Source organism: Balaenoptera borealis (genome assembly GCF_965194805.1).
Source record: "Balaenoptera borealis genome assembly, chromosome: 7".
In the NCBI taxonomy this organism is placed as follows: Eukaryota; Metazoa; Chordata; class Mammalia; order Artiodactyla; family Balaenopteridae; genus Balaenoptera; species Balaenoptera borealis.
The window spans coordinates 130,175,769-130,203,666 of record NC_138864.1 but is presented as its reverse complement, the minus strand read 5'-3'; the positions used below and the strand labels follow the sequence as shown (position 1 = coordinate 130,203,666).

Genomic DNA, 27,898 nt, shown 5'->3' with positions numbered 1-27,898 from the left:
AACTATTTTCTTTAAAGCTTAAAATAAAAGCCAGCCTTAAACATGCAAGGCTGGAGAGGTGTGGGTCCCACTCCCGTGATGCACGTTATAACTGACATTTAGCCCTGATTCTGCAAACTGTTTCGCGTCTGTTTAGCCTGAAAATGTTACTTAGAAAAGATTCCACTTACCGTTTTCACACGAGAGAGAGAGAAGGCTCTCAAACCGTGTGCTAAGCAGCACATCGGTGAGCGTGTTATTAGGGGTCTGTGCTTTTGATGTCATGGTTTTTCTGTAAACACACTACTTTGCAGACGTTGTGCTTTTGAGTCACATGCTATTACGGTTTATGGATCAATCTACTTTCCTCCGGATATAAAAGCCATTTACTCAGCTCCTTACCTTAGAGAAGTTAATAACAGATCCAATCGTCCTTTTATATTTAATTGTGCTCTGGTTTTGGAGTTTCCACTACTACCTTTTTCATTTTCACTCAGCAGGGCATAGGAAGAACTAAACAGGAAAGGAGGGTAGGAAGGGTAGTTTCAGTGATAGCTATGATTTATTTAGGAACCGCTCCAAAGGAGGCACCAAACTGAAACCTTTCCCTTGGTAATTCATTTAATTCTCATAGCGTCCCTGTGAGATAGGCATGTTACTGTTTTTCAGATGAGGAGACTGAGGGCCAGAAAGATTAATTCATTTGCCTAAACTCAGAAAGCTAGGGTGGTGGATGGTCTGACGCCAAAGTCCATTCTCTTAACCACTGGATAACTCTCTGTCAGCTGAGAAAACAGCTCATACTGGGAAAGCTTCAGACTGTTGACTGTAATGACAAAGTCATCAGCCACGGTATTAGATTAAGTCACGGACATGCACACTGCATGAATGAGCTGGGCTTGGCCCTGGAACCCTTGGAACCCTTCTCCTTCCCCTCCCGAGTGCAGTCAAAACTCCTGTCAAGATGTGTCTTGAGTGTCTTCCTCATTTTTTTCCACTCCAGCCCCACCAATCCATCCTATGTTGCAGGCAGCAATCCAACAGGTGACTCACCTCACTCCCTGCTTCTATCTCCACCTGGCTCTCACTCGGTTGCACTCTTTTGTCGCCAAACAGAATGATTTAGGGTTCCCCAAATGCACCATATTCACAGGGCTATCTCCTCTCTCTCACCATCCCCACAATATTTGCCAAATAAATGTCAATAGAAGAAGTTAAAACAATCTTTCCTCGGACTTCTTAAAACAATTATTTTCTAAGTAACTTATTTGCCAATCACATTTTATCTTGTGATGTTTCTTCTATCATCTTTATTCAATAGATGACTCACAAGTTCATTTGATGACATGGGGACTGTTAGAGTGCTGGAGACAGATAAATAAAACACTGCCTGGACCTCTAGTCGCTCATAATCACCAGGAGCGAGAAATATGCAAACAATTATTAAATAATGTGAAAGTGTAAGAGCTACTCATAAAATGCAGTGCATGAGGAAGTGGCAAAGTGTGCCTGGAGGAAAGGAATGAGGATGGGAAGGGCCTCATTTCAGGTGGACCTTGAAGTGCAAAAAACCCAGGCAGAGACCTGCAGAGAACATCTTAGGGGAAAAGAAATATGGGTGCAAGTGCAGAGGGAGGGAGAGGTTTGGAGAGTTTAGGAAATGTAATAATTGTATCTGTAACAGTGCTGTCCAGTAGAAATATAATATGGGCCACAGGTGTGATTATAAATTATCTAGTAGCCACATCTTAATAAGTGAAAGGGGCTTCCCTGGGGGCACAGTGGTTAAGAGTCCGCCTGCCAATGCAGGTGACACGGGTTCGAGCCCTGGTCTGGGAAGATCCCACGTGCCACGGAGCAACGAAGCCCGTGCACCACAACTACTGAGCCTGCACTCTAGAGCCCGCGAGCCACAACTACTGAGCCTGCGTGCCTAGAGCCCGTGCTCCACAACAAAAGCCACCGCAATGAGAAGCCCGTGCACCACAACGAAAAGTAGCCCCCGCTCGACGCCACTAGAGAAAGCCCGCGCGCAGCAACGAAGACCCAACGCAGCCAAAAATAAAAATTAATTAATTAATTAATTAAAAATAATAAAAAATAAAAAGTGAAAAACACAGATGAAATCAAATTTAATAAAATATTATATTTAACCAAATATATACAAAATATTATCATTTTGTCATTTAAATTATATTTAAAATATTGAGTTGTTTTATACTTTTTTAATACTGTCCTCGAAATCCGTTGTGTATTTTGTACTGACAGCACACCTCAGTTCAGACTGGCCCCGTTTCCTGGGCTCACAGCCCCACGTGGCCAGTGGCTTCCACACTGGGCAGTGCAGGTCAGAACACAGGGTGTGTGAGTGGGGCAGGATGGCAGGAGACAAGGCTGGAAAGGGGGACGGGGCCAGTTTGTCAAGGGCCTTGGAAGGCTCGATGTAAAGATTGAAAGTGTTAGGCTGGGCAGTGATAAGTCATTAATGTGGGAAGAGAAGGCTGTGGCTGAAGGGTGGGTGGGTGGAGAACTCCTGAAGCCCAGAGACTAGGTGGCGGCTTGGTGGCCTTTGTGCTCTGTTCAGCCTCGTGGCCTTTGTGTGGGCTGCTTCTCCGCCTGGATCCCTGCAGCTTTACCCCCTGCTCACGCCAGAGCCTCGTCTGCTCCACCTGTGTCTGATTTGTTTGTCACAGTCTCCCATATCCTCTTCCCTGTAATTTAAAAATGTATGTCCAGCTCCCTCACTAGCCTATAAACCAGTACAGTTGCAGGTTGTGATAGAAACAAAAGATTTTTTTTTCACAGTAATAAGTAACTTTGTTACAAAAGTCACATCACCATAGTGTCACTGTAGTGTGTGGATATGAAACCTACCTGCCACGTTAACTAAGGGCTGGTGAGAAGTCACTAGCAGAGTGTTTTACTGCCTGCAGTAAAAGTGGGAATTACCGGGTACCTACTCTGTAGGGGTTGTGAGGATTGAAGGAGTAATTCTGTAAAATAGTGAGCATTTTGTGTCTGGTGCAAACTGAGCAGTCAGTAAAAGTTATTAACACTTTTATTATTGTTGTTCTTATAGGTTATCGCCTAAACAATAAGCATTTAGAGATGAAAATGGGTGGGATACCAAAACTATAGGCTTCCTTTGTAAATTCACAAATTATCCACTACCATATGAAACCATAATTGGAGCACATTTTGGAATTTCAGAGGGCCCATCAACACCCCTTTCTTCTCTCAACCCACAAAGAGACTGTAGTGGTAGAACCCTAAATGCCCCTCAAGTCCGTGGTCCACTCTCCTTGAGGCTGTGATGATTTCAGGCCTGAGACTAGCTTACTAATCAGCTGAGTCAGAAAGGAGATTATCCTTAATGGGCCTAACACCAAAAGAGGTGATGCTTCAGAGAGACACTCCTGCTGCCCTGGGAGAAGATGAAGCAAACGGCCACGTCAGAAGGGGCCACGTGGAGGGAGCCAAGGGGGACCCCTGACTGTCAGCCCCCAGAAATCAGGACCTGAGTCCTACAACTGCAATGAACTTGGGAGAGGATCTCAGGTGAGGGTCTCCAAGAAGACCACAGCTCAGCCAACGCTTGACTTGCCTTTCTAGGCCTGAGCAGAAGGGCCCAGCCAGGCCGCGCAGGTACCATCTTCGTTATCGGTGAACACGGAAATAGGGCTTGTGACTCAGTACTCGGCTCCAGTTGGGGACTCTAATATGTACCGCCTAATTCAGACTCCTCCACGAACATCAGGGCTTCCCTCACAGGCACAGAGCTGCTTCGGGGCTCCTGAGCTGTACTCAGTAGATAAGTTTCGTCATGGAGACAAGCCTAGACAGCATTAACTCACTGCCACAGAAGGCTTCCCACAGGTGGAGACATACAAATCAGGTTTTGAAAGATGAATAGGAGTTTTGCATAAGGACAGAAGGAGAAGGATAGTTCGGACACAGAGAACAGCAGTGCAGGTGCAGAGGCACAGAGAGAGAAGACAGAGTGGTTTGGGGAGAGTGAGAAGCAGTGCGACCGTGCAGGGCACAGACGCTGGTGGGGTGGGGGTGGGTGCGAGGTGAGACGCAGGGTCAGAGCTCTGCTTGTTCTGCAGCGGATCTTTTTTTTTATTATTATTATATTTAGTTTAGTTGGCTGAGTTGGGTCTTAGTTGCGGCACACGGAATCTTCATTGCGGCGTGCAGGATCTTTAGTCGCGGCATGCAAACTCTTTAGTAGCGGCATGTGGGATCAAGTTCCCTAACCAGGGATCGAACCTGGGCTCCCTTCTTTTGGGAGCGTGGAGTCTTAGCCACTGGACCACCAGGGATGTCCCTGCAGAGGATCTTTAATTTCACAGCAGAAGCAAAAGAAACAGTTCATAAGCAGGGAAGAGATTCAATCAAATCTGCATTTTATATTGGCCATTTGATAGAAATAGGGACTTTAAAAAATAATTTTCAAAATAATTTCAAATTTAGAGAAAATATTTGAGTACAAAAGTCTCCATCACCCAGATCATACAGCATGTGCTTCCGCTCGCCTGTCCCTGTCTCACACTTATCATCTATCTACACACACACCCATCATCACTGGTCTTTCTCTGAGTCATTTGACAAAGAGCTTCAGATATGACTACTCATCACCCTGAAATACTCCAGTGCCTACTTCCCCAAAACAAGGACAGCCCCTGCTCCACAACCCTCCCAGTCCAGAAGTAAAGATTGATACAACTCTGCTGTCTAATGCACAGACTGTCCCCCAAATATTTCTTTTCCTTTGTGGCCCAGATCCCACTCGGGAACATACATTGCATGTAGTTGTGTCTCTTGTTTCCTGCGATCCGGGGTAATTACAGTTCCTCAGTAAGAAAACAGGGACCCCTAACACTTCACCTGTCCAGTGAGCCCCCGGGCCACACCTGGATCAAGCTTTCTGGCAGAAACGCCCAGACATGCTGCTCTACTCCTCTCAGCTCGTGGAGTCAGGATGCAAAATCCCAACGTGTCCCCAGCCCGCTGGCAATATGTAGCTGGGTCACACCTGCCGGCTTTTCGCTTTGGGATTGACGAGTACCTAGTAGCAGGTATTAAAACCTCCACCTACCATCCTTAGCCTCCACTGATAACTCACTCCAGCCCTACGATGACTGCTAAATGGCGATTTTCTGCTTCCGTCACTCCAGTGATTTATTTCGCATGCATTCCTCACTTGCTCGTTTACCTACATCAGTATGGACTCGTGGGTTCCTGTTTTACTCACTGGGTCGTAATCTGCCAACATCATTTTGATTTTGCTGCTCAAATTATCCCAGATTTAATCAGTGGGCACCCCTCCCGTTGCCTCCCATGTCCTTTGACATCATGTGATTGTTTGATAATTTTCTTACTTTCTGGCACAACAAAATATTTCAGGCTCATCTTGTACTTTCACTGCTCCAGCCCTGAAGTCAACTGTTTCTCAGAAGATCCCTGGCTCCTTTTGCTGGAGAATGGTATTTAGAAGCGAGATCTGGAAACTACATGTACGTCTACCTGTACACTTATATCGAAACACACGAGTTCATACTCCCTCCAGCTCCAATCCAGCGCCTCAGGGCTCCCTCCAGCCTCCCCCTTTGCATGCTTATGGGATCTCCAACAGCAAGAAGCCTGAATTGCATTATCCTGGATAATGCATTATCCTTGCGTTATCCAGTGTATGTGTCTATTTGCCAGTATAACCAGGCTGACTGGTCACCAGTACTAGGCCTAACACTGTCTCCTCCGTGCTGGGGAGCAAAGGTCTCTAGGGAGCTTTTAAAGAGGGCAAGATTAAAGGGATACCAATCAATTAAGAAAATGTTGTAGTAATCTGGGCAAGCAAGCAAGGACCAAGCTTTTCCTGATTCCTCTAGTTGCACAGCAAAGAGACCCACTCGGGTGGCTCAGGTAAAGAATGTGTGATTGTGTCACCAGAGAAGCATCTGAGAAAAAGGAACAGGAGTCTTGATGAGTCTGGGAAAAATGAGACTCGTTGGTAGTGCCAACTAAAGATTGTCGCTCGCCATCTGCCTCTGCAAAGATGAGGTCACCAGCCACTGCAGTCGCTGACCTTCCACACACCCTGAAAGGAGTTCAGGGCAGAGATCAGGAATGAGGCCCTTTGTGCTCTGCAAAAACTGGCAGAACAGGTCTTCAGATAGTTAGATATTTTCCGGAGACCATGTTATGAGCCCAATTTCTTGCATCTTCTCACAGCTAGAAAAGCACTAAAATCGTTTCCAGAGACATCTGCTCCTCGTGACGAGCAGCCACCTTCTGCCAAGATGTGTGCTCGATTACGTGTGCCTCCTTCACCAAAATCACACATACACTGAACAACCCTCCGTCCCCACCCCGGCCCGCTGTTTGGAGCAGTTCCTCAGAACAACCTGAGAGGCTGTCTCCTGGGCTATGGTCCTCATTTTGCCCCAAATAAAACTTAACTCACAACTCTCACTTTGTGCATGTTTTTCAGTCGACAGTAGCCTGAAAGGAAGGGAGGCAGACTGTGCCCCTCCCCTCTGCACTGAAGCCCATGTAGAGGTGCTGGGGAAGGAGCTAGGACAGGGAGAGGGGAAGAGGTGGACGAAGGGTTGATAAGGCCCAGTCCTAGGCAGGAGGGGATCTAAAACAAAGCAGAACGGATTGAACTTGAACTGAAGGCAGCACTTTTCTCTGAAACTAGAAAGGAGGAGTGCAGAGGCTGAACCTTTACAGTTCTGCACTGGAACACACAGTGATGTTCTTCTTTCCTCTGAGAAAGCAGTGCCTTTCATTGGAGAACTGTCTGCAGAGAAGGTAAGGAAAGAGGTAACATGAAGGGGTCACAGGAGATTGGGGTATAGAGTGAAATGTTAGCAAAAACCGAAGAACTAGGCCGGGCCTGCCATTAGACTCAGCAAAGAATGAGATGGGTTCTGCCTTGCTGGGAAGTGGCCAGAAGTTCAGTGGGGTCACAAAGGCAGCAGAGGCTGGAGGCTGATTGGTGCACAGCATGGGCCTGTCTCTTCAGTGTATTTTACATCCCTAGACCCCCCAGGTCAAATGCTTTATCACAGACATGCAGGATTTCTTGTGTGGCTCATGTTCACCCAACTCTTTATCTACAGGATGTGATTCTACAGCTTTTTAGAGGAAAGACCGCAAGACAGAAAGGCTCATGCTCCTTCCTGTGCTAACAAGGCAGCTACTTGTTGTGAGGTTGTAACTTGGTCTTGAGTGAAAGGTGGCATTAGAGCTTTAAGCTGTTGCGTAGGAAAAGGAGTAAGACTCACCATTTTACATATTTGCAACTCACATAATGTAATTTGGGGGAAGGAAAACCATTCCTTTCCTTGCTTGCGGTTTAGTGCCCTTGCCCAAAGTTGAGTGTTCTAGCCCCTGGAGCAATGTTTATGAGATTATATATTTATATATATATCTCCATAGCCACACACACATATATGCATACGTAATTACATACAGACTCACAGATGAGGGGAGGGGAGGTATCCTTTATTCATTCAGTACGTGCTGTGCCAGGCACTGTGCTAGCGTGAAGATATGATGATACACATAATACAGTTCTTGCCCTCATGGACTTAAAGCCTAGTTGAATGATTAATGAGACTTTGGCAAAGTTACCAATGCACGCAGATGCTTCCCTTCCCACTGCCCCCAAAAGTTCATGGCAGCAGCAAGTCCTTCACTCATTGCATCTAACAGGGCTGTGATTGCAGTTGTCTTCAGCTGGTGGTCCTCTTCATCTTTCAGCCTTTCACTCTCCTGTCTGCACAGCAAAATGGTCTGTGGGATATCATTGTTTTGTCCTGAAAATGGCAGTCTTTGCCCTGCAAGTACTGCACAGTTATCATTATTCCAGAATCCCTACAATATGGCAGGGAAGGGCCCATGTGACATGAACACATCCACCAAGAACTTAAAAACATGTAAGCATGCTGTATTTCTCTCCAGTAGTCCCTGCCCCTCCTAAAGATGATCATGCAAGGCTCCCAGTAACAAAGATTTGAAGAGCAAGAGAGGGGAAAAAACTAGCCCTATTGTTACAAACTGAATTAAAACATCCTTGGAACTCACTTAATATGCTTAAAAAACTTACCTAGGCTGTCCTCTGCAACTGTTTGGCTTTAAGGAGACTACAAAATAAATATAATTACCCTGATTGAGTTTAGTGGAAAGCAAAGCGATCAAGAGCTGTCTGTGCTTCTAGAAGCGATTCAGAAATCGCGGGTAGGATGTCAGCGCCCGCAGCAGAAGCTCTCGGGCACGGACAGCATCCTGCTTAGTGAGCGGGCGCTGTGTCCCCGCTGTCCCGCCGGGCGAGGACAGTTTCTGTCCCACGCGCACACAGGGGCCTATCCCGCGCGCTCCTCACGCCTCCAGGACCGCTGAGAGAGTTCCATCAGGAAAACACATCTGCACGCTGTGGGCTCTCAGCACAGCCGGGGCCCCACAGAACCACTCGGATTTTCTAACAGCTTGGAAGTGCCTTTAACAGTGACTTCCTAAAACTTGGCAATTGTAGCGCAAACTCAGGAGCGTGTACGTCTTCCACAGCAGCCCTGTACGAACCGCGACCCAGGTGACGGGGCGAGCGGAGCCCTCACCGCCCGGGGGTCCCGTCCCAAGAGCCGACCCTCGCCAGCCACGGAACCCATCCCTTCCAGCCTCACACCCCGCAGCCAGTGAGTTCCACGCCGTGACGTCCACGCACGCCCCGCCCACATTCGCCTTATGGGCGCCCAGCCCCGCGTGTGGACGGCCACGCAGGACCCGCCCCCCTCGCCTCATCGGCGCTCCGCCCACCCGCGCGATGACGTCACAAGGCCCCGCCCCACCCGCCTCAGGGGCGCTCGGCCAGGCCTGTGGGGTGACACCCACGCCGGCCTCGCCCACCCTGTGGCAGTGGCGCCCCGCCCGCCCGCGCGATGACGCCACACATCAGCCCCGCGCACCCGCCTTCGCGGCGCTCCCGGGTCCTGTGGGATGATGTCCCACGCTGGCCCTGTCCACCCAACGTTAGGCCGCGCCCAGGCCCGGGGCCACGCCCGACCGCCGCAGTAGAAGCGCCCGACCCCTCGCCGCCGCCGCCCCGCCCGGCGTGCTGACGTCGCACGGCGCCGCGGGCGGAAGCGCGGGCGGGCAGGGCGGCTGCGCAGTCCCCTCAGAGGGGCGCTGGCGGGCGGGCTGAGGCTCGTCGTCCGGGAGTGGACCGGAGCGTTGCGCGGCGGGGCGATGAGCGGCGCCCGGGCCCCGGGCCCCGAGGCCGGCGCCGCCGGGGCCGAGCCCCCTGGCGCGGCGCTGAGCGTGGACGTGGCGGGGCTGCTGGCGCAGCTGGCGCGCAGCTTCGCGCTGCTGCTGCCGGTGTACGCGCTGGGCTACCTGGGCCTGAGCTTCACCTGGGTGCTGCTGGCCCTCGGGCTGCTCGTGTGGTGCCGCAGGAGCCGCGGCCTCAAGGCCACCCGTCTGTGCCGCGCGCTGGCGCTGCTGGAGGACGAGGAGCGCGCCGTGCGCCTGGGGGTGCGCGCCTGCGACCTGCCGGCCTGGGTGAGTGGGCGCAGCGGACCCCTGACCTTCCTGTCCGCCACGACCCCGCAGGGTCAGGCGTCCCCGCCCGCCCCGCCGGTCGGGAGTCCCGGCCCCCCTTCCAAGTCCTCCCGGTTCTGGGGTCCGCTCACGCCCCAGCCTACCCGCCCACGTTGGGGCGTCCTGACCAGGGGCGGCACGTCCGCCTGGGTGGGCGCCGGCGTCGGGCCTGGGCCTGTGTACCTTGCGGGGCCTCGCCGCTGTCGCCGGGCCCAGCCGCCCGACCGCTCTCGGCCCGCGAACTCCTTTGGGTTGGTGCCTTCCCTCCGCCGCGCGGGTCCCGAGCAGGGCCGCACAGGTGAGGCGCTGTCTGCGCTGTCCTGCCTTGGCCACGTCGCCACGCCTCGCTGTGCGGTGCCGTGACTCCCGCCTGCGGAATGTGAGCTCGCGGCCGCCGGGTTCCCTGCGCGGGCCTGGACGCCACTCCCTGCCCCCTGCGGAAACGGCGGCCAGCGGTGTGGGGAGAAGGGCGGTTTCCTCCTCCTTGCCTGCGAAGTCTCGGCCGTTCTTGGTGGTTTCTGGCACAGTTGAGGAGCAGTGGGGGTCCCTTGGAAGATTTGCTGGTACGATGATTGGAGGTGTGTTCCAGTTCTTTGGAAGTAACGTTATAAGCTGAGTAACTTTCATGTAGGGTGAACTTGAATCCCAGGTGAATTTGGGGGTGGGTGGGGCAGGCGTGGTATTGATCGTTTGTGCCCCAAGCGGTTCTCTGCATGTTTTATTTAGGCAGCGTGGAAACTAACGGAGTTGGCTTCCTCGTTCTTTCTTAACCGTGAGTTGGTGCCAGAGTTTCAGACGGCAGGAAACAGTGCTTGCTTTAAGATAAATGATGCTCCTGTTAGGCTTGATGTAAACTCGGGAAGATGGCCAGCCAGTGAGTTTCAAAAGGGTCGTTTTCTCTTAGAGGAGAAAAGGGCTTGGAGTGCGATCCCTGTTTCCAGTCAGGAGACACTTGGGAAGCAAGGCATGGAGTGTATGACACAAGGCAAACAGGTTGCAAAGCAGGAGTGCCCACGGCCAGGAGGAGCTCAGTGGCTACTGCCTTGTGGTGACAAGTTGCAATTGCAGTAAGAACCTCACAGTCAGGGACTTGGTAAATTTAAAATTCCGTCAATACGTGGTGGACGTGTGGCACAGGACTACTTGGAACAATCACAGTAACCAGCGTGGTGTAGCTTTTTGCCAGAAGCAGGAAAGAGGAGGGTGGTGTAGAAAACGGGAACTCAGTAACGGAGGTGCGAAAAGCCAAGAACACAGAGGTGCACTTTGGAAACGCAGAAGGACTTTCAAGTGGTGTCTGGTATCTTGTGTCACACCGAATTAATTGATTCCAGAAAGTAGCTAAAAACAGAGAGTAGGGGCATTACCAAAACAGCAGACATAATCAGGGCAGAGATTCACAGAAAGTGGGGGTGCTGACGTTCATAGATACTTGGTTATGGAGCAGTCGGCTAACATCAGATTTGCTTGTAAAAGCTGTGAAATGCACACTGTTTCCACATAATGAATTAACGAGTATGGTTGTTACCATATTGAAGGACAGGGCAAATTATTGTGATTATTTTTAGCAGAAGAAAAGGGTGATTAGCCAGAGCTTCCTTCCTTGGGTTTCTCTTCGGTGTGACTTAAACTCATGAACCATGGTGTTCATCTCGTACAGTAAGGCATTTATATTTTTTCCAAAATTTTTCACTTGTTCATTCCAGATTTGTGTTTGTGCTCATGTCACACACAGATACATACTTAAACATGCCTGTATGGCTTAGAAAGCTACTGTGAGGATTCACACGGAACTTGATGGTGATCATACCCAAGAAAAGCACTAGGAATCTGGGGTTTGAGGCAGATTTTTTAATACTTTTTCTTATTGTAATACCCATGTGTTGTTTTCACGACAAAACCAGTGAATTACACTGTCTAGAAGTGGACCTGCTGTTGTGCTGTAGCCAGGGAGTCCGTGCATAAGAAGAGTTAAGTTTTCTGTATTAGTAGTTCTTTGATTTTTACTGTACATACTTAGGTTCTTGGGGTTCAGAACTTTGGCCTGATATTTTGCTTTGAGCAACATATGTTTGTACGGATTTCATAGTGTGTCATTGACATCTGTGATTGACAGCAGGGTAGAAGCAGAGCAAAACTAACGTGCTCACTTCCTAACCTCACTTTTGAATGTGTTCACTGACAATTTTTCTTCTGTTTATTTAGTAAAGTAAAAATTTATATTGGCTGTAAAATGAGATGATTAACAAATGTGAATACTTGGAGAAAAAATATACTGTTTCAAATTAAGGCTATTAGGATATGAAAAATGGCTCTCAACGTGATAATTCTGTAAGACCTTGATCCTACAGCTTTAATGTAAATCACATTACTGTTCATTCTTTTTTTTTTTTTTTGAGAAATAAATGTTTGCTATTTATTTATTTATTTTTGCTGTGTTGGGTCTTCATTTCTGTGCGAGGGCTTTCTCCAGTTGCGGCGAGCGGGGGCCACTCTTCATCGCGGTGCGCGGGCCTCTCACTGTCGCGGCCTCTCTTGTTGCGGAGCACAGGCTCCAGACGCGCAGGCTCAGTAATTGTGGCTCACTGGTCCAGTTGCTCCGCGGCATGTGGGATCTTCCCAGACCAGGGCTCGAACCCAGGTTTGAGATGACAGATTGAGGACTGGCCTTTTTGTTGTACCAGTGGTCTCCCCTTGTTAATTGGGCCCTGTAAAATTAGAGTATGGTTGAAGAATATTGTTGAAGAGTTTTTATAGACACGAGTAGGGGTGATTGTCCACTGCTGTTTTTGTTTATTTGAAAAATTAGAACTTGGTGTGAAGTCTGTCCTTTTCCTGCTTTCACTACTGCCAATAAATGCTGATTCCATGGCTGCAAATAAGTAGAGACCCAAACCTGTCATAAATGACAACTGGTCTTTTATTCCTCGAATACTTTGATGATTGAGATTTAAAGCATAGTGAACTTCTGTGTTGTGCTGTTTTTACTATTATGCACCAGCTTTTCTTTAGGGAGAGCTTTCTTCCCATGGTTTTTCTGGTAAGTTCAGGAGAATTTAACTCTCGCCAAAATTTAATATATGTAGGCTAAGAACCAAATGGACAAAAGAAAAGAATACACTTTGGTCTCATGTAAAGGAAGGGCAAGTACTTTTATTCTCAGTGTTAATCATTGACTTATAGTTTAAAAAATTTTTGTGAACACTTGTAACAGACTTGTAGCTAAATCAGGATCCACAGTTTAGCTATTTTAAACTGTGGTTGCAACTTTAGCATCTAGATCCTAGAGCAGTTATGTGCTTTGAGAAGATGTTAGAACCTCCTCAAAGCTGTGAAGGGGATGTGGATAATCTTTGGGTTTCTTGTTTATGTGCACACTACTGCTGTCTATCAAAGAGGAAAAGGACAGTCACCCTCAACATTGCTGTTATGCTAAGTGCTTCATGAAGTTAGAGCAGGAGGCCCCATCATTGCTGGACATAAAGCAGTAACTATTTGTTTTTTAGTTTAGGCTAAAAACTGGATTTAAATTTAGGATATATGCACCCATCAGGTTGTGTGCTCTGGTTTTTCTGCATCAGATGAATATTAGCCTCACTTTATATTCAGGATGGGAGCTAGGACTGAACTATATATAATTTAAGTAGATACAGGAATTGAAAATATAGTATATTTATGTTGAATTATATTAAGTTAATACATGTTGTGTTAAATTATATTAAATATGTTTATAAAATATAGACCTTGATCCTGTGAAGAACCGATTATGAACAACTGACTAGTGAGTTAGTGTTCTCCTTAGGCCTGGTGAACCTCTTACCTATTTTCTCTGTGGGTTTTCATGATTTCTACATTGGTTGCAACATTTAACCTTGAATGATATCACAGACATTGTGAATAGATTAAAAACCATTGAATTGTACACTTTAAATGAGTGAATTGTATGGTATCTGAATTATATCTCAGTGCTGTTGAAAAATATTATAGACATTGAATTTCTTTTAAAAATAAAGAAGTGAAACAGGTGAATAGTTATAGTACAAAGTAAGCCATACAAACCTCCTTGCTTATGGAATTCCAGCTAAAACTGATATAATTTAAAAAAATTATTGTTCCAATATAAATTTGGAAACATTTACATTTTAAAGAATATTTAATGAAAGTGGAGGGCTTATGAATGAAAAAAGTAACTAAGTAAATGTTTTTATCTTAAACCTAATGTTACTTTAAGCATTGATACTACATTGGCTAAACAAACAAATTGTGCTTCAAAGATATACATAGCCTAAATGTGTGTTTTTTGTGTGAGTTATTCTGAACTCTTACTTTAATTCAAGTACTGATAAGTAATTACAATGTGTGTTCGGGAAATTTAACCTATAAATTGGTTTGTTTTCTATAAATGTATCCTATCATAGCATTATTTTATTTTTTTAAAGGCCCACTTTAAAAAAAATTTTTAATTTAAATTTTTATTTACTTATTTATTTATTTGGCTGCACCGCTCGGCATGCAGGATCTTAGTTCCCTGACCAGGGATCGAACCTATGCTCCTTGCAGTGGAAGCTTGGAGTCCTAACCACTGGACCGCCAGGGAATTCCCCATAGCATGATTTTAGAATGTACTATTTGTAGTCTCTTGCGTTTTGTTATGTTTTGTTAAATCATTACCTTTTTTGGTTTCCATGACAATGCTGCCTCAGATGAATTTTCCTTCCCCATTTAAAGATCTGAGGACCCACTACCTACAGAAGTGTTAGAGGTCACCTTGCCCTCATGTGTGTACTTACTTCCCGGTAGATACGAGGTGGGGTGTGATGGCCGAAGAGTGCCCTGGTGGGTCAGAAGGTGGTCAGTGGTGGGGGCGTGCATATAGACACACTAAAGGACATTGAAGAATAAGTGGGAACAGCAAGATAAAAGTGCAGGATTGGGAAATCAGGCATCTCAGGGGGTGAAAGCATCAGAGCCCAGTAGGACAGCAACCTGAGTACCGGGCCCTGCTGTCAGGAGGGAGCTGTAAGGAAGGTGAGGAACTGTCAGCTGGGCCCAGGGGTGAGGAGTAGAGCTGCTCAGACTGGGGCCGGGCCGCCTCTCAGGGCAGCACTCGCATTTCTCAGGGAGGCATGGCGTGCTTATACATGGGAGGAGGGGGACATCGTGATGTACTCAGAACCAGTTTGTGAAGTCAGAAAGTGGAAGCTCCCGTGCAGTGCCGATTACTGCTGGATTGCCCTGCTCTGCACCCTTGAGGTCGCTGGAGACGCCTGTCCACCTACCCCAAATAGCCTGTTTTATTTTACTCTGAAGGGTCTTACTGTGCCATAAACACTGCGTTATCCCCTGCTCTTTTGGAACTGGGTGGGCATAGTTCTTACATAAACAGTGTCAGTAGTTGTCTTGCATGGAACCATTTTTCCATTTAACATGTTTTATTCACAAGTTTTCTCATGGCCTTTTGCCCTCTCAGTGGTTTCTCTTTCTTAATTTTTTTTTGTTCCTTAACTGTTAAAAAAAAAAGTCCTGTAAATTTTTTAAAGAAAACCATCTATTTTGGTGAATTTTTCCTAGAGTAGATCACATTTTAAGGAACAAGCCCAGCTTAAGTGCAGAGATCAAAAATGAGCTTTCATTGATTCATCTATTCACTCAGCCAGTATTTATTGGACCTTTCCTGTGTTCCAGGTACTGTGCTAGGTGATGAGTTAGACAAGGCCTCAAACTCAAAAATTTACTAGGTGGTGATAACACAAATCTAGGGATAATCCTAGTTTTAGTCATAGTATGCACTGGTAGTTTTTTTCTTTTTTAGTAAAAATAATACACATTCATTTTTGTTAAATCCAGAAAAAGTATATAAAAACATTATTCATAATTCCAAACCACCCAGCATAGTAGTTGGTAAAAACTATAGCAACTTTGAATGGAATTGTTACTGTGTATTCATCTATTTGTACTGATAAACCGTACTAAAAATCATTTGTTCAGAAAAATATGGTTTAGCATTTAAAAGTTTTCTAGACTCTTAACTACATGTGGAAAAAGAAAGGCAGACCTTTATTAGGTCTTTCACTTCGTGAAATGGTATGTTCATTTTTTTAAAAGACTATGCCTTTTAGAGCATTTTGTACATTTATTGAATAGCTCAACTCTTTAAATCAGTGTATTGTAAAAGATTTTATTGGTGAGGATTAAAACTGTTTTCTAGGGTTTGTAGATCTAGCTGTGCGTATAAGTTCAGTTTTATGCTATCCTGTCTTTCCTATTTTGTGAAAGGCAGTCTTATGATTACTCATAGTGGACGCCTCTGAGACCTGTAGTTCAATATCTGGTGTCTTTTTTTTTTTTTTTTTTTTTTTAAATAAATTGATTGATTGATTGATTGCCGCGTTGGGTCTTCATTGCTGTGTGCGGGCTTCTCATTGCGGTGGTTTCTCTTGTTGCAGAGCACGGGCTGTAGGTGCCCGGGCTTCAGTAGTTGTGGCACGTGGGCTCAGTAGTTGTGGCTTGCGGGCTCTAGAGCTCAGGCTCAGTAGTTGTGGCGCACGGGCTTAGTTGCTCCGCGGCATGTGGGATCTTCCCAGGCCAGGGCTCGCACCTGTGTCCCTTGCATTGGCAGGCAGATTCTTAACCACTGCGCCACCAGGGAAGCCCTATCTGGTGTCTTTTTAATGGACTACAGCAAGATGTCCAGAGGAAAGTATCAATGCAGAGTAACAGCACATCTTAAGTGCACCCCGTGTGTCAGCAGCAGTGATTCCCTTTTTAAAAAAATGCCATTGTTGTACCTGGTGACTACACTTGAGAATGGGTGATAACTACACAAATGGCAGATGTGGAAATACTAGTATGGAAGTTTTTATTATGCTTTCTTTTTTATTATTTGTAAAAATGTCATTGAAGTTGAGCTTGAAGTTCTTTTGTTTGTTCAATCACTTAGTGAACTTATCTTTCTGCTTTAATGAACATGCAGACGTGTTTGCCTTTATTTCTTATGTTATGGCTAGACAGGTTTTAAAAACATGACTTTTCTGGTATGAAAGGAACACATGCTCATTGTAGAACATTTTAAGCTTTGGAGAATAAAAAGGAAAAAAGCTACCTGCAATCCTGCTAACCAGTGATAGCTGTTATTAAAGTTTCGGTGATTTTCTGAATCTTTAGTATGTCTGGAGGGACGTGGATGTTGTATTTGCCTACACTAAGGATTATGTTGTGGACGTTATATCATTATTCTTCAGAAATATGACTCGTTTTTTGCAGTAGTATCTATTTTATTTAAATTATGTCTGGTGGACAGATTCTAAAAATCAGATTGTTATAGTTACTATACGTTGAGAAAAGGTAAAACTAGAGTTTGAGATATTTAATTTTCTACTCTTTTCAAGTTATAAAAGATTATTTGCTTGAACTATTTGTCGGATTGTCCAGGATATATGAACTATTTTTGAACTCATAAGAGTAGCATGAGGGGCTTCCCTGGTGGCGCAGTGGTTGAGAATCTGCCTGCCGATGCGGGGGACACGGGTTCGAGCCCTAGTCTGGGAGGATCCCACATGCTGCAGAGCGACTGGGCCCGTGAGCCAACTACTGAGCCTGAGCGTCTGGAGCCTCTGCTCCGCAACAAGAGAGGCCGCGATAGTGAGAGGCCCGCGCACCGCGATGAAGAGTGGCCCCCACTCGCCGCAACTGGAGAAAGCCCTCGCACAGAAACGAAGACCCAACACAGCCAAAAATACAAACATAATAAATAAAAAAAAAAAAAGAGTAGCATGATAATTTTATAAACAGAAGTCTAGCTTTAGGGGGCAGTGTTTGTTTTTGAATGGTATGATGTTAAAATAAGCACAGTAGATTTATCCAGATCCCCTCTTACGTAAATAACCTTTGGAAGAAGAGAGTTCTCCCACGCAGAGTTGCTCTTCCACTGGCTTTTCTTCCTCTCTGCTCTGTTGGGATGTGAGAGTTGGTTAAGTTGAAGTCATGGCTTTGTGTAGCAGTGTTGGGATTGCTGTCTGGAGATTGCTGAGAAGGCTCACTGCATTGTCCTTGATCTTGCCTGAAAACAGCAGCCGCATGATTGGTGTCGTCAGTGTCACTTGGCAGCCCTTGGGCACTGAGTGGTGTGGGCCACCCTCGTGGGTACCCATGTCACGCGTGACGGCATGGCTGCTTGGGCACACACTCGAGAAGCAGGCTCTGGATCTGATAGATGTAGGTTCCTGTCTGAGACCCACCCACTCCCAACTCCGTGCCTTGGGCAAGTTGGTCACACCTTTTAGAACCTTAGTTTCCTCATCATTAGGTGGGCATTGAAATGAGCCCGACCCTGTGTTGTCGTTGTGAGGCTGGAATGAAGAAAGGCCCAGGGATGTGGCAGAGGTGGCTAGTGGTACCCTGGGGTTAGTGATGCCACTACTGATGCTTCCTTTCAGCTGCACTGGTGTTAACGGCCAGCTTCCTGCTGCCTGTGGCGCTTCTCTAACTCCCCTTGCCACCTCCTCCCCACTTCAGCTGGAGGGGGCAGATGAGATCGGAGCTTCTCCTTTACTGTGGTTTGTTTATCTGGTGTTGTTGCTAAGAATTTATCTGCCGTAATGCTTTGTTACTAGTCACACTCTGAAGTATTCCTTGTAATTTCTTTCTCTTTTTCTCTGTATATCCCTAAAGTAATTACCCCTCATCCTTGCTGCTTCTTCCTTAAAACAAATTCTGTCCTGAGGCTGTGGTTAATCTCTCCTTGCTCTGCTTGCAGCAGTTGCCCTGATGCAGTAGATAACCGTAGTTAGTGCCATTATGACAGTATCATGTAAAATTTTTAAATTCTTGTAGTCGTTTCCTTCCTCTTGTGAATAAGCGTTGGTTAGTGACTAAAGTGGGGATTTGAAAATGTATATCCTATTTCTGGGTCAGTTGTAATAGTTTAACTTAATCTATATTAGATGTGGAGTTGTTTTCCTTCCGTTTGCATCCGAGGGGTTGAGATGTGTTTTAGGTTTCCCAGAGGACGGTGGATCTGCAGAAGATAAATCCAGTAATGTGGGAAGAGAACATCGTCCAGCTTGCTTCATGCCATAAATATTACACTGGAGTACATATTCTATACTGGTTTTCGGGTCTGCCACTCATTCTGAGGTACCAGCATGGGATTGCTAAAATTGTTCATCTGAGTGATACTTGTACCTTCTGTTTTCTTACAAAACTTTGCTTACATTTTTGGTTTTTTGTGTGTTTTTTTTTTAAGGTGTTACTTTACCTATTTTTCTTTTTTGAAATTTTTTATTTATTTATTTATCTGTGGCTCTGTTGGGTCTTCGTTTCTGTGCGAGGGCTTTCTCTAGTTGCGGCAAGCGGGGGGCCACTCCTCATCGCGGCGCGCGGGCCTCCCACTATCGCGGCCTCTCTTGTTGTGGGGCACAGGCTCCAGACACGCAGGCTCAGCGGTTGTGGTGCACAGGCCCAGCCGCTCCGCGGCCTGTGGGATCCTCCCAGACCAGGGCTCGAACCCTTGTCCCCACATTGGCAGGCAGATTCTCAACCACTGCGCCACCAGGGAAGCCCTACATATTTGTTAAATCATTTAGTTAAGTATGTTTAGTCCTGTAATTGTGTGTAGGGTCAGGAGTTTGAAGACAGGAACTTTTTATATCTGCCATAGCATCTTAACAGTATTTGCATGGAGTTTGCACAGTAAACCTAGTGAGTTGTTGGAACAGTGAGCTACTAATTGCTTGTTTTATTAGGAGTGTCTATACCCAATTATAAATTGTCGTATAATGCCTGTGTTGCCATTATTACACATATTTGAGGTGAGCTGCCTACTGAGATCATTAATTTATTTCATTTGTGCTATAAACATTTAATTGCCTAGCAAGCAAATGCATAAGATCTGTTAATACTAAGTTAATGTCTGAGTACTGGGTTTTTAAAACCAAAAACCCAAATATAATCTGAAACAAAAATGAGAATACAGTCTCAATTTTTTCACATACATAAAGGTCTTGAAATTTATCCAGAGCTATTAGAAAGTGTTGATTTTACTTAATAGCTTGAATCAGATTGTGGTTTTATATTGGGTGAAATGGAATGAGCACTGCTGTGTGTATGAAGGATGGTTTTAACAGGAATTATCTGTAGATTGTTATCTCATAGTGGATGGTGCAAGAGGGGAAAGGTAACAGCTCAACTTTGCTTGCTGCCTGCACTGGGGCCACTGTAAGAAAACGCGGCAAACTTGGTGGCTTAACAAACACAAATTTATCATTTACAGTTCTGGAGGCCCAAAGTCTGGAATCAGTTCCTTTGGGCTGAAACCAAGGGATCAGCAGGGCCGTGCTCCTCTGGAGGCCTTTCCTAGCTTCTGGAGCTGCGTTCCGGGGCTCATGGCCCTTCTGTACCTTGAAAGCCAGCAGCTGCTTTGATCATCACGGCGCTTTCTGTTTTCTTTCTGTGTCAATTCTGCCTCTGTTCCCTCTTGAAAGGATACGTATGATTGCATTAGGGCCCACCCAGGTGATGCAGGATAATTTCCCAAGATCCTTAATTGATCACATCTGCCAAGTCCTTTTTTTTTGTCTCATAAGGCAACACTCACAAGTTGTAGGGAGTAGGACGTGGATGTCTCTTGAAGGGCCACCAGTGCTGCCCTACATCTTGGAATACTCAGGAGCCAAGGTGGCTGAACACAGTGATGACGGCTCAGCTTTGTTTCATCAGTTCTGAAAGGCACTTTCCCTCCACTTAACATCTCTGGTTTCAGATTCATCTCACAACCGCATGTGATTCAGTTAGTGTACTCCTTCTTTCTTAGTGGCACAAAAGTGGTGGTGTGTCTTATGGTTGATCATTTCTTGGATTCAACACTGTGGCTGTTCCCTTTTTCTGCCGTAGCCCTGGTGCCTTGAGAGTTACGTGTGGTCTTGGAGAGGCAAATGGGGGAGAGAGAGGAACTGAGCTATTGGATGAAGGGCGGCCCACTTGGGCCAAAGTGTTTGCATTGGGAGATGAGGAGAGGCTCCCGGGGAGGGGCCTTACGCTGTGTGAGTGCAGGAGTTTGGGCTTGATCTGGATGACGCCCGGAAAACACCAAAACATTTAAAAGAGTAGTGTGTCCCGATTTAAAAAAGGCATGTGTAGCAAGATAAATCTGGCAGTGACGTCCAGGTGGACCGAGGGGACAGAGTGGTGGCCAGATCCAAGCACAAAGAGTCACACTGGGAGGGAGGGAGGAAAGGGGCGGGATGCGAGAGTGCAAGGTGACTCCAGGTTACTTGCTTGGCTCCTGGGTGAGGACATGATGATATTTGCCAAGAATGATTCTATAGGAACAGTAGTTTGGAGGCCTAGGGATAAGGATGGGAAATTGTTAACTTTGTTTTATAAACGTTGAGTTTAAGAACCCTAAGGGGGTTCCAAGAGGAGTTATCCAAACAGCAGCCAGCGGCTGGTAGGTGAGATTTGGGGGACACACCCGGACACCTTCAGTTCCTAGGTGACGGGTGGCTGAGATCACGCTTGAAGTGGAGGAATGGAGAAAGCATGTGTAGACAGCGTAACAAGACCAGAGGGCCCAGGACAGACCTTTGCACTCTGGAGGAAATCAGGGAATGGAAAATGAGGGGAGGGAATTCCCTGGTGGTCCAGTGGTTAGGACTCAGCGCTTTCATTGCTGTGGCCCAGGTTCAGTCCCTGGTTGGAGAACTAAGATCCTGCAAGCTGCAGTGTGGCCAAAGAAAAGAAAAAGAAAGAAAGAAAATGAGGGAAATGGTTCATTCATTCAGTGCTCACTGTGTGCAGGTTCCCTTCCAAGCACTCTGCGTAGACACCTGTTACCCTCATTTTGCAGGTGAGGGGACAGACCACCCTAACACTTGTCTTTGGTCCCAGGGCAGAGTTTGAACTGGGAAGTCTCTTGGTGGTGAGGAAGAAACTGGGGATTAGACACCATCTAATCTAGTTACTTTGATAATTTCTACTTTTCAGAGGAGGAGGCCAGGGCCCAGGGGTTCAGCGGTCACTGCAGTCACACAGAACTGGAGGCAGTGCCGGGCTGGGGTCATGTCCCTGCCGGCCACGCCCTCTCCACTGCCCCTCGGCCCAGCTCACTTGGTTATACAGCGTTAGCTTAGCCGTCTCAAGTATCGTGTTAGGCAGTGGGGTAGGCTGTCAATGTTTTCGGTCTCTATAATTGGGACAAGTCCTTTTTCTGTTTCCAAGTTTTTGTCTGGGATCATTTTCCTCCTGCCTGAAAAACTCACTTTAATATTTCTTTTAATGCAAGTTGGACAGTAACACTTTTTCTCAATTTGTGTTCATTTACAGAAAAATCAAGCAGATAGAGTTCCCATATCCCACCTGCATCTAATTTCTTGTATTAGTGTCTTGCATTAGTGTGGTACATTTGTTGTAATTATTGAACCAGTGTTGATACATTATTAAGTTCCCAGTTTACATTAGGAGTCTCTCCTTGTTTGTAGAATAGTTTCACTGCCCCCGCCCCCTCCCCCCCAACCCCCCTAGTCTTCCCTCCTCCCCATCCCCACACCTCTGGGTGGCCACTGATCTTTTTACTGTCTGTAGTTTTGCCTTTTTCAGAATGTCAGAGAGTTGGAATCACACACTGTGTAGCATTTTCACATTGGCTTCTTTCTCTTAGCAATATGCATTTAAGATTCCTTGTTTTTTCCTAGCTTGATAGTTCATTTCTTTTTATTTTTATTGCAATAAAATTCAAATAACATACAATTAACTATTCAGTGTCATTTAGTACCTTCACAATGTTGTGCAACCATCACCTCTGGTCCCCAAAATTTTCATCTCTCCAAAAGAAACCCTGTATCCTTGAGCAGTCACTCCCACTTCACCCGCACCCACATGCAACCACAAATTTGCTTTCTGTCTCCATGATTTTACGTATTGTGGATATTTCATATAAATGGAATCATTACAATGATGAAGGTCACATGACCTTTTGTGTCTGGCTTATTTCACTTCCCATAACATTTTTAAGATTTTACCCTGTAGTATGCTTTGTTTCTTTTTTATGGCTGAATAATGTTCCATTGTTCAGATATACCCCAATTTGTTTATCCATTCATCCTTGGAAGAACTTTTTGGGTTGTTTCTGTGTTTATGAGTTGTTTCTGTGCTATTATGAGTAGTGTTGTGAACATTCATATACAAATTTTTGTTTGAATACCTGTGTTTAGTTTTGTAGGGTATATACCTAGAAGTGGAATTGATGGGTTTAACTTTGCAGAGCTGCCAAACTGTTTTCCATAATAGTGGGAATATTTTATATTCTCACCAGCGATGTAAGAAGGTTCCAATTCCTGCTGATGCTTGCCAACACTTGTTATTTTCTGTTTTTTGATTCTGAGTCATCATAGTGGGTGTGAAGTGGTGTCTCATGGTGGGTTTGACTTGCATTCCCTGATGACTTATGTGCATTTCCTCTCAGCTCCACATTTAGTGAGATTCTTTTGGTAGCTCGAAATTGGCCATGGCGGGAATATTTACACCCTGGAAGTTGGCAGTCTCAAAGAATTGGTTGTGAACACGTGCTGGCTATACCACTGCTCTGAACGATGTTTGTTCCCCTCCTCCAGAGAGGGTGCACCCCAATCTCTAAAGGCAGAAGGGGAACAGATCACCTTAACCTAGTAGGGTTTGAGTTGGCCTGAGGGTGGATTTCAGGGAAAAGCTCTCTCTGTTCTGGACCCATCCATGCTTAGGGTTCCATCCAACAGAGGCTGTAACTGAAGACCTGCCGTGTTGACCGAGTGCCCTCTCAGTCCACCTCAGAGTCCAGACCGTGCTTTCTCAGTGCAGTAAAAGCTCTATTTTGCTTTTTATAGGCTAGCCTCTTGCCCTCATAGCTCAAGAATTTGGCAAATGCCTGAAAGGAAACTCAGCCGGCTTCACCTCCCCCTCCCAGGATCTGGGCTCTCAAGTCCTGTCACGCAGCTGACCCGAACTCCAGTTCCTGTCTCTCTGCTCTGGTGAGGTTTCTGTAAGCTCAGCTGGCTTCTTAGCCGCATTTCTCTGGATTTCTCAACCTCTGGTACCACAGCCATGGGGGAAAAACAGCCACAGAATGTTACACCATCGCCCTGCGGGGGCTTCTGCCCTGCGTTTTCATCTTTCACGCCTTGAGCTGCCCAGCGTCCTCTCGTGGGCTGGTGAGCCGTGGACTGGTGAGCGGGTCTCATCTGGCTTTTCTCAGTGTTCTCAGCAGAATGGGTTGCTGCAAGGTGCTCTGATCATCATAGCTGGAAGCCAGTGTTATTTTTAGGGAAAAATAGATTTGAACTCCTAGTGTATTTCCCTGTGAAAGTTAGGAGAACAGATACTTCCTGTTGTTGAGTGTACACTTTGGACGGGGAATGGGGAGATAGGTTTAGGAGAAAGAGGGCAGGTGTTGGGTGTTACTTGTATAATTTATTTCAAAATGTTTCCCTGGGTAAATATTTTAAGTTTAGGTGGGTTTCATGGTTTTGGGGGTTTGTTGCTATTATTGTTGCTTTCAGGAAAATACTATTACTGTTAAACACAAGGTGTGAGGTGATTTGTAAATTTTAAGCAGTGGAGCTTGAAGTAAACAGCTATAGAAAAATTCCAGTTAAGGCTTCACTTATTTTATCTGTGAAATGTCACCTGACAAGTCAGGTACACTGTGGAAATACCTGTTCAACATGACCATGTAGTGAACTTATCTTTTTATGAGTGGTGAGTATTATTTGTTTCATTCATTTTATACTTTATAGCTTCAGCCTGAAAACACTGGGAGTGTTATAAATAGAGGAGAAAAAAGGTTTTGAAAAATGGATTTTAAAATTTTTCACAAGAGCCCCCTTCCTGTGTAAGGAGGGGCAGGAAATCTGGCCGCCCCACGGGACAGTTTGGCCCAGCACTGCCTCAGGGACCCCAGGAGTTGGCCTGGTGCAGGCGCTAGATCTGGAGTCCGAGGCCAGTCTCAGCGTGGCCACCCGTGCTCCATGGCCAGTGCCTACCTCGTGGGACTCAGACTCTTCACCCGCAGAGTGGTGAGGAAGTGCAGTGATTGATCTGTCGGGTCCCTGCAAGCTCTTAACAATAAAACAAAGAGTGAGCCAGGAGCTGGACCTTAAGTGAGGGGTGGGGGCAGGCGGAGTAGCTTAGATGAGGTGAGAAACTGCTCTGAAGTGGGCGGTGAATGTTGAATAGGGTAGAGGAGACTGAAGCAAGAGATTGGGTGGGAAGGAGTAGGTTGTAGGAGGGAAACACAAGCCCTGGTCGTTAAATACACAGTATATCACACGATAGGGCAGTTTAGTCACGGAATTCTATGGCCTCACCAAATATTTTGGTTCCGATGTTTATATAGGTTTTTAATTTCAGAAATCATTTGGGGCCCACAATGGCATGACTCTGCTCTTCCTTCATCAGTGAGTGGCCCAGGGGCCCTTTAAGGCCAAATACATCACTAACGTGTCCTTGTTTGTTGGCTAATTGACTAACAGCTCTGAATCGAGCTACTAGTTTACCTCGAGGCCACTGGAGTTACTTACTTGGTCTGTTATTATTTGGAGAAATACCTGATCCACACGAGTGCAGATACTACACAATCCGCGGTTGGTTGGAACCGAGGATACGGAGGGCTGACTGTAAATTATATGTAGACTTTTGGCTGCGCAGAGGGTCAGCTCCCCTAACCCCCGAGGTGTTCAAGGGTCAACTGTATACAATTCAGTGTTTTTGGTATATTCACAGGATTGTGTAACCGTCACCAAAATCAAATTTTATAATAGAATGTGTTTGTCCATATGCTCTAGCACTCACTCTCCATTCCCTCCACATCCCTCATGCCAACCCTGGGCAACCACGAGTCCACTTTCTGTCTCAGGGCTTCCCTGTTCTGGACATCCCATGCACGTCTTTGTGGCTTTGACTACCTGTGTGATAGATGATAGAGACTGGTAGATAAGTGATAGAAAATGAGAGAGGTGACATGATTGATAGGTACAATGGTGATGGATTGATAGATCGATGACACCCCATCCATCTCCTGCTGTGATGTTGTACTATAGCTGTATAAGATGTAACCATTGGGGGGTGGAATCTGGGTGAAGTGCACACAGGGGCTTTCTGTGCACTTTTGCAATATCTGTAATTATTTCAAAAGAAAAAAATTTTGAGGGTGATCTTCTGATCTAATTATTGGTTTCTATATAGAGGTATGCATTTATAGTAAGTAAACTAGTGGGTTTCCTAGGAAGAATTGGAGAGAGTTTGGGGTTTGATCAGGAGATGTACAAAAATTTTTGTAATTTTTTCCTGAGGTATCTTGTTATTATTTACTCTCTTGTATGGAAAACAAAAGAAAGATAGCGTAAGCCAGTGTTTCTCCCTGGATCATCACTGTAACACCAAAACTGAAGGGTTTCTTTTTTATTTTTGTTGTTGTTTTAGGTATTTCTGTATTGCATGATCACAGTTAATGACAAACAAGCACTATGGGAGACGTACTGGAACCTTGGTCTCAAACATCCAGTAAAGATAAATGATTATATTCAGGAAAAATGTCTTAATGTTTTCAAGTGCCTGATTACCTATTGTTTCTCCATTGCATACAAATAAAGGAATAAAAGGAGAAAACAAGAAGATTTTAGGTTGGTAAATTCCTCTGACTTCGTTCTCATAACTTTTGAGATATTTACTGTCTGTGTGAGAGAATAAAAGTAAGCTTTTAGAAATATCGTATAAGCGTATTTTTTTCTTTACTGTAAATCAAAAGATTTATTCATAGCTTTTCTGAATTGCTTTAAAAAAACAAAACCAAAATAAACATCCCCCCCTAAAAAAACTCCCACACAGATTCTCTCCAGTATAATTTCTCAGAACTCTTACGATTTTGCCACACTCATTACAATGGTAGTTTTTCCCCAGGATAATTCTGTAGGTTTGAAATACTGCAGAAAGTCACTCTATGTTAAAGTTCATATATAGGGTTGCTTCTTCTCCTTAGAAGAGTATTTTAAAATTTAATAAATATTACATGGTACTAAACCTATTTCTTGAAAATGAAAAATTCACAGTAAAATTTCAAACATGATGTGACTTCTGATTCCATGTAGATGTTTGGTAAACCTGTCAGTTCTGTAATCTGTAAATTTAATCCCAACTTCACAGTCTCATACTTCCTCCCTCCTTCCCTCCCTCCCTTCCTTCCACTTTCCCCCCCCTCCCCTCCCTCTGCTCCCCTTTTTTATAATAGAACAAAGTTGGGTGGATCCCACATAGTACACAGAACGTGTGCAGTTAATTCAGTGCCACAGTTACATCTCTATCTTCTTGTCCATCCCAGTCAAGACCTAAGCTTGTAAATTTGAAGAGTAGCATTGGATTGGAATTTAAAATAAAAAACAACCAGATTTTCTTATGTGTTTAGTGAAGGAGATGAGAAGGAGATGTGTTTTCTATTCTTGGACTCATTTTAATTTATGAGATTGATATATCTCATGCCAAAACCTGGACTTTAAATCAAGATTGTCAAATAATTTCCTTGTGTGATTTTTTTTTTCTTTTAGCAGTTACAGAAAGAATGTCTAAATGACTTTAGAATTTTGTTAAAATATACTTCAGGTCTTTGAAAACTATCATAAACATGCATCTATATGTAAGGCATTAAATAAATCTCTTGGCATTAGTATTTGATGAAGGGATGTCTAATTGTTCTCCTGGGTAGAAGTTAGATGTATCCCTCTTTTGACCCTGCCACTGACTCAGTCCTGGCTTAAATTTTCTTTTCATTCTATGCATGCACTGAAATTTAAGTCCACCTTCAAAAATAAATGGATGGATGAATAGTATATCTAACATAACAGATATATTATAGAAAGCCTCATAGTAACATTCCTTTTTAGCGAATTAGAAATAAGAATTGGTTTTCACATAATTTGGACAGCTTTGTTAGTTATAGAAGGTATGCTGGGATAAGCCTAGCTCCACGTGGCATGCAGGATCTTAGTTCCTTGACCAGGGATCGAACCCGTGCCCCCTGCAGTGGAAGTGCAGAATCCTAACCACTGGACTGCCAGGGATTCCTCAAGGCTAGCTTTTTTAAAAAAATTTATTTTAGGCTGTGTTAGGTCTTTGTTGCTGCCCGCGGGCTTTCTCTAGTTGCGGCGAGCTACTCTTCATTGTGGTGCGCGGGCTTCTCATTGTGGTGGCTTCTCTTCTTGCAGAGCATGGGCTCTAGGCACGTGGGCTTCAGTAGTTGTGGCTCGCGGGCTCTAGAGCACAGGCTCAGTAGCTGTGGCCCACGGGCTTAGTTGCT

The 27,898-nt window shown here is 45.4% G+C and overlaps 2 protein-coding genes across 8 annotated transcripts in view; one reads left to right on the top strand and one right to left on the bottom strand.

Annotated features, from left to right (window-relative positions):
• The window catches only part of DYNC2I1 (dynein 2 intermediate chain 1), a 51,962-nt gene extending 50,165 nt beyond the window's left edge, over positions 1-1,797 (bottom strand). The window contains exon 1 of the mRNA XM_082398813.1: positions 171-1,797. Within this exon, the coding sequence (XP_082254939.1) occupies positions 171-224 (54 nt within the window). The 5' untranslated portion in view covers positions 225-1,797. The remainder of the gene's footprint in view (positions 1-170) is intronic.
• Positions 1,798-9,126: 7,329 nt separating this feature from the next.
• Positions 9,127-27,898, top strand: part of ESYT2 (extended synaptotagmin 2) — a 75,162-nt gene continuing 56,390 nt past the window's right edge. For 2 of the 7 annotated variants that reach the window (XM_082398833.1, XM_082398832.1), the window contains exon 1: positions 9,129-9,543. In XM_082398833.1, the coding sequence (XP_082254959.1) occupies positions 9,232-9,543 (312 nt within the window). In that variant the 5' untranslated portion in view covers positions 9,129-9,231. Of the gene's footprint in view, positions 9,544-10,084; positions 10,161-27,898 lie in introns of those variants that run through there. The other 5 variants (XM_082398836.1, XM_082398838.1, XM_082398834.1 and 2 more) reach the window with 5 other exon arrangements.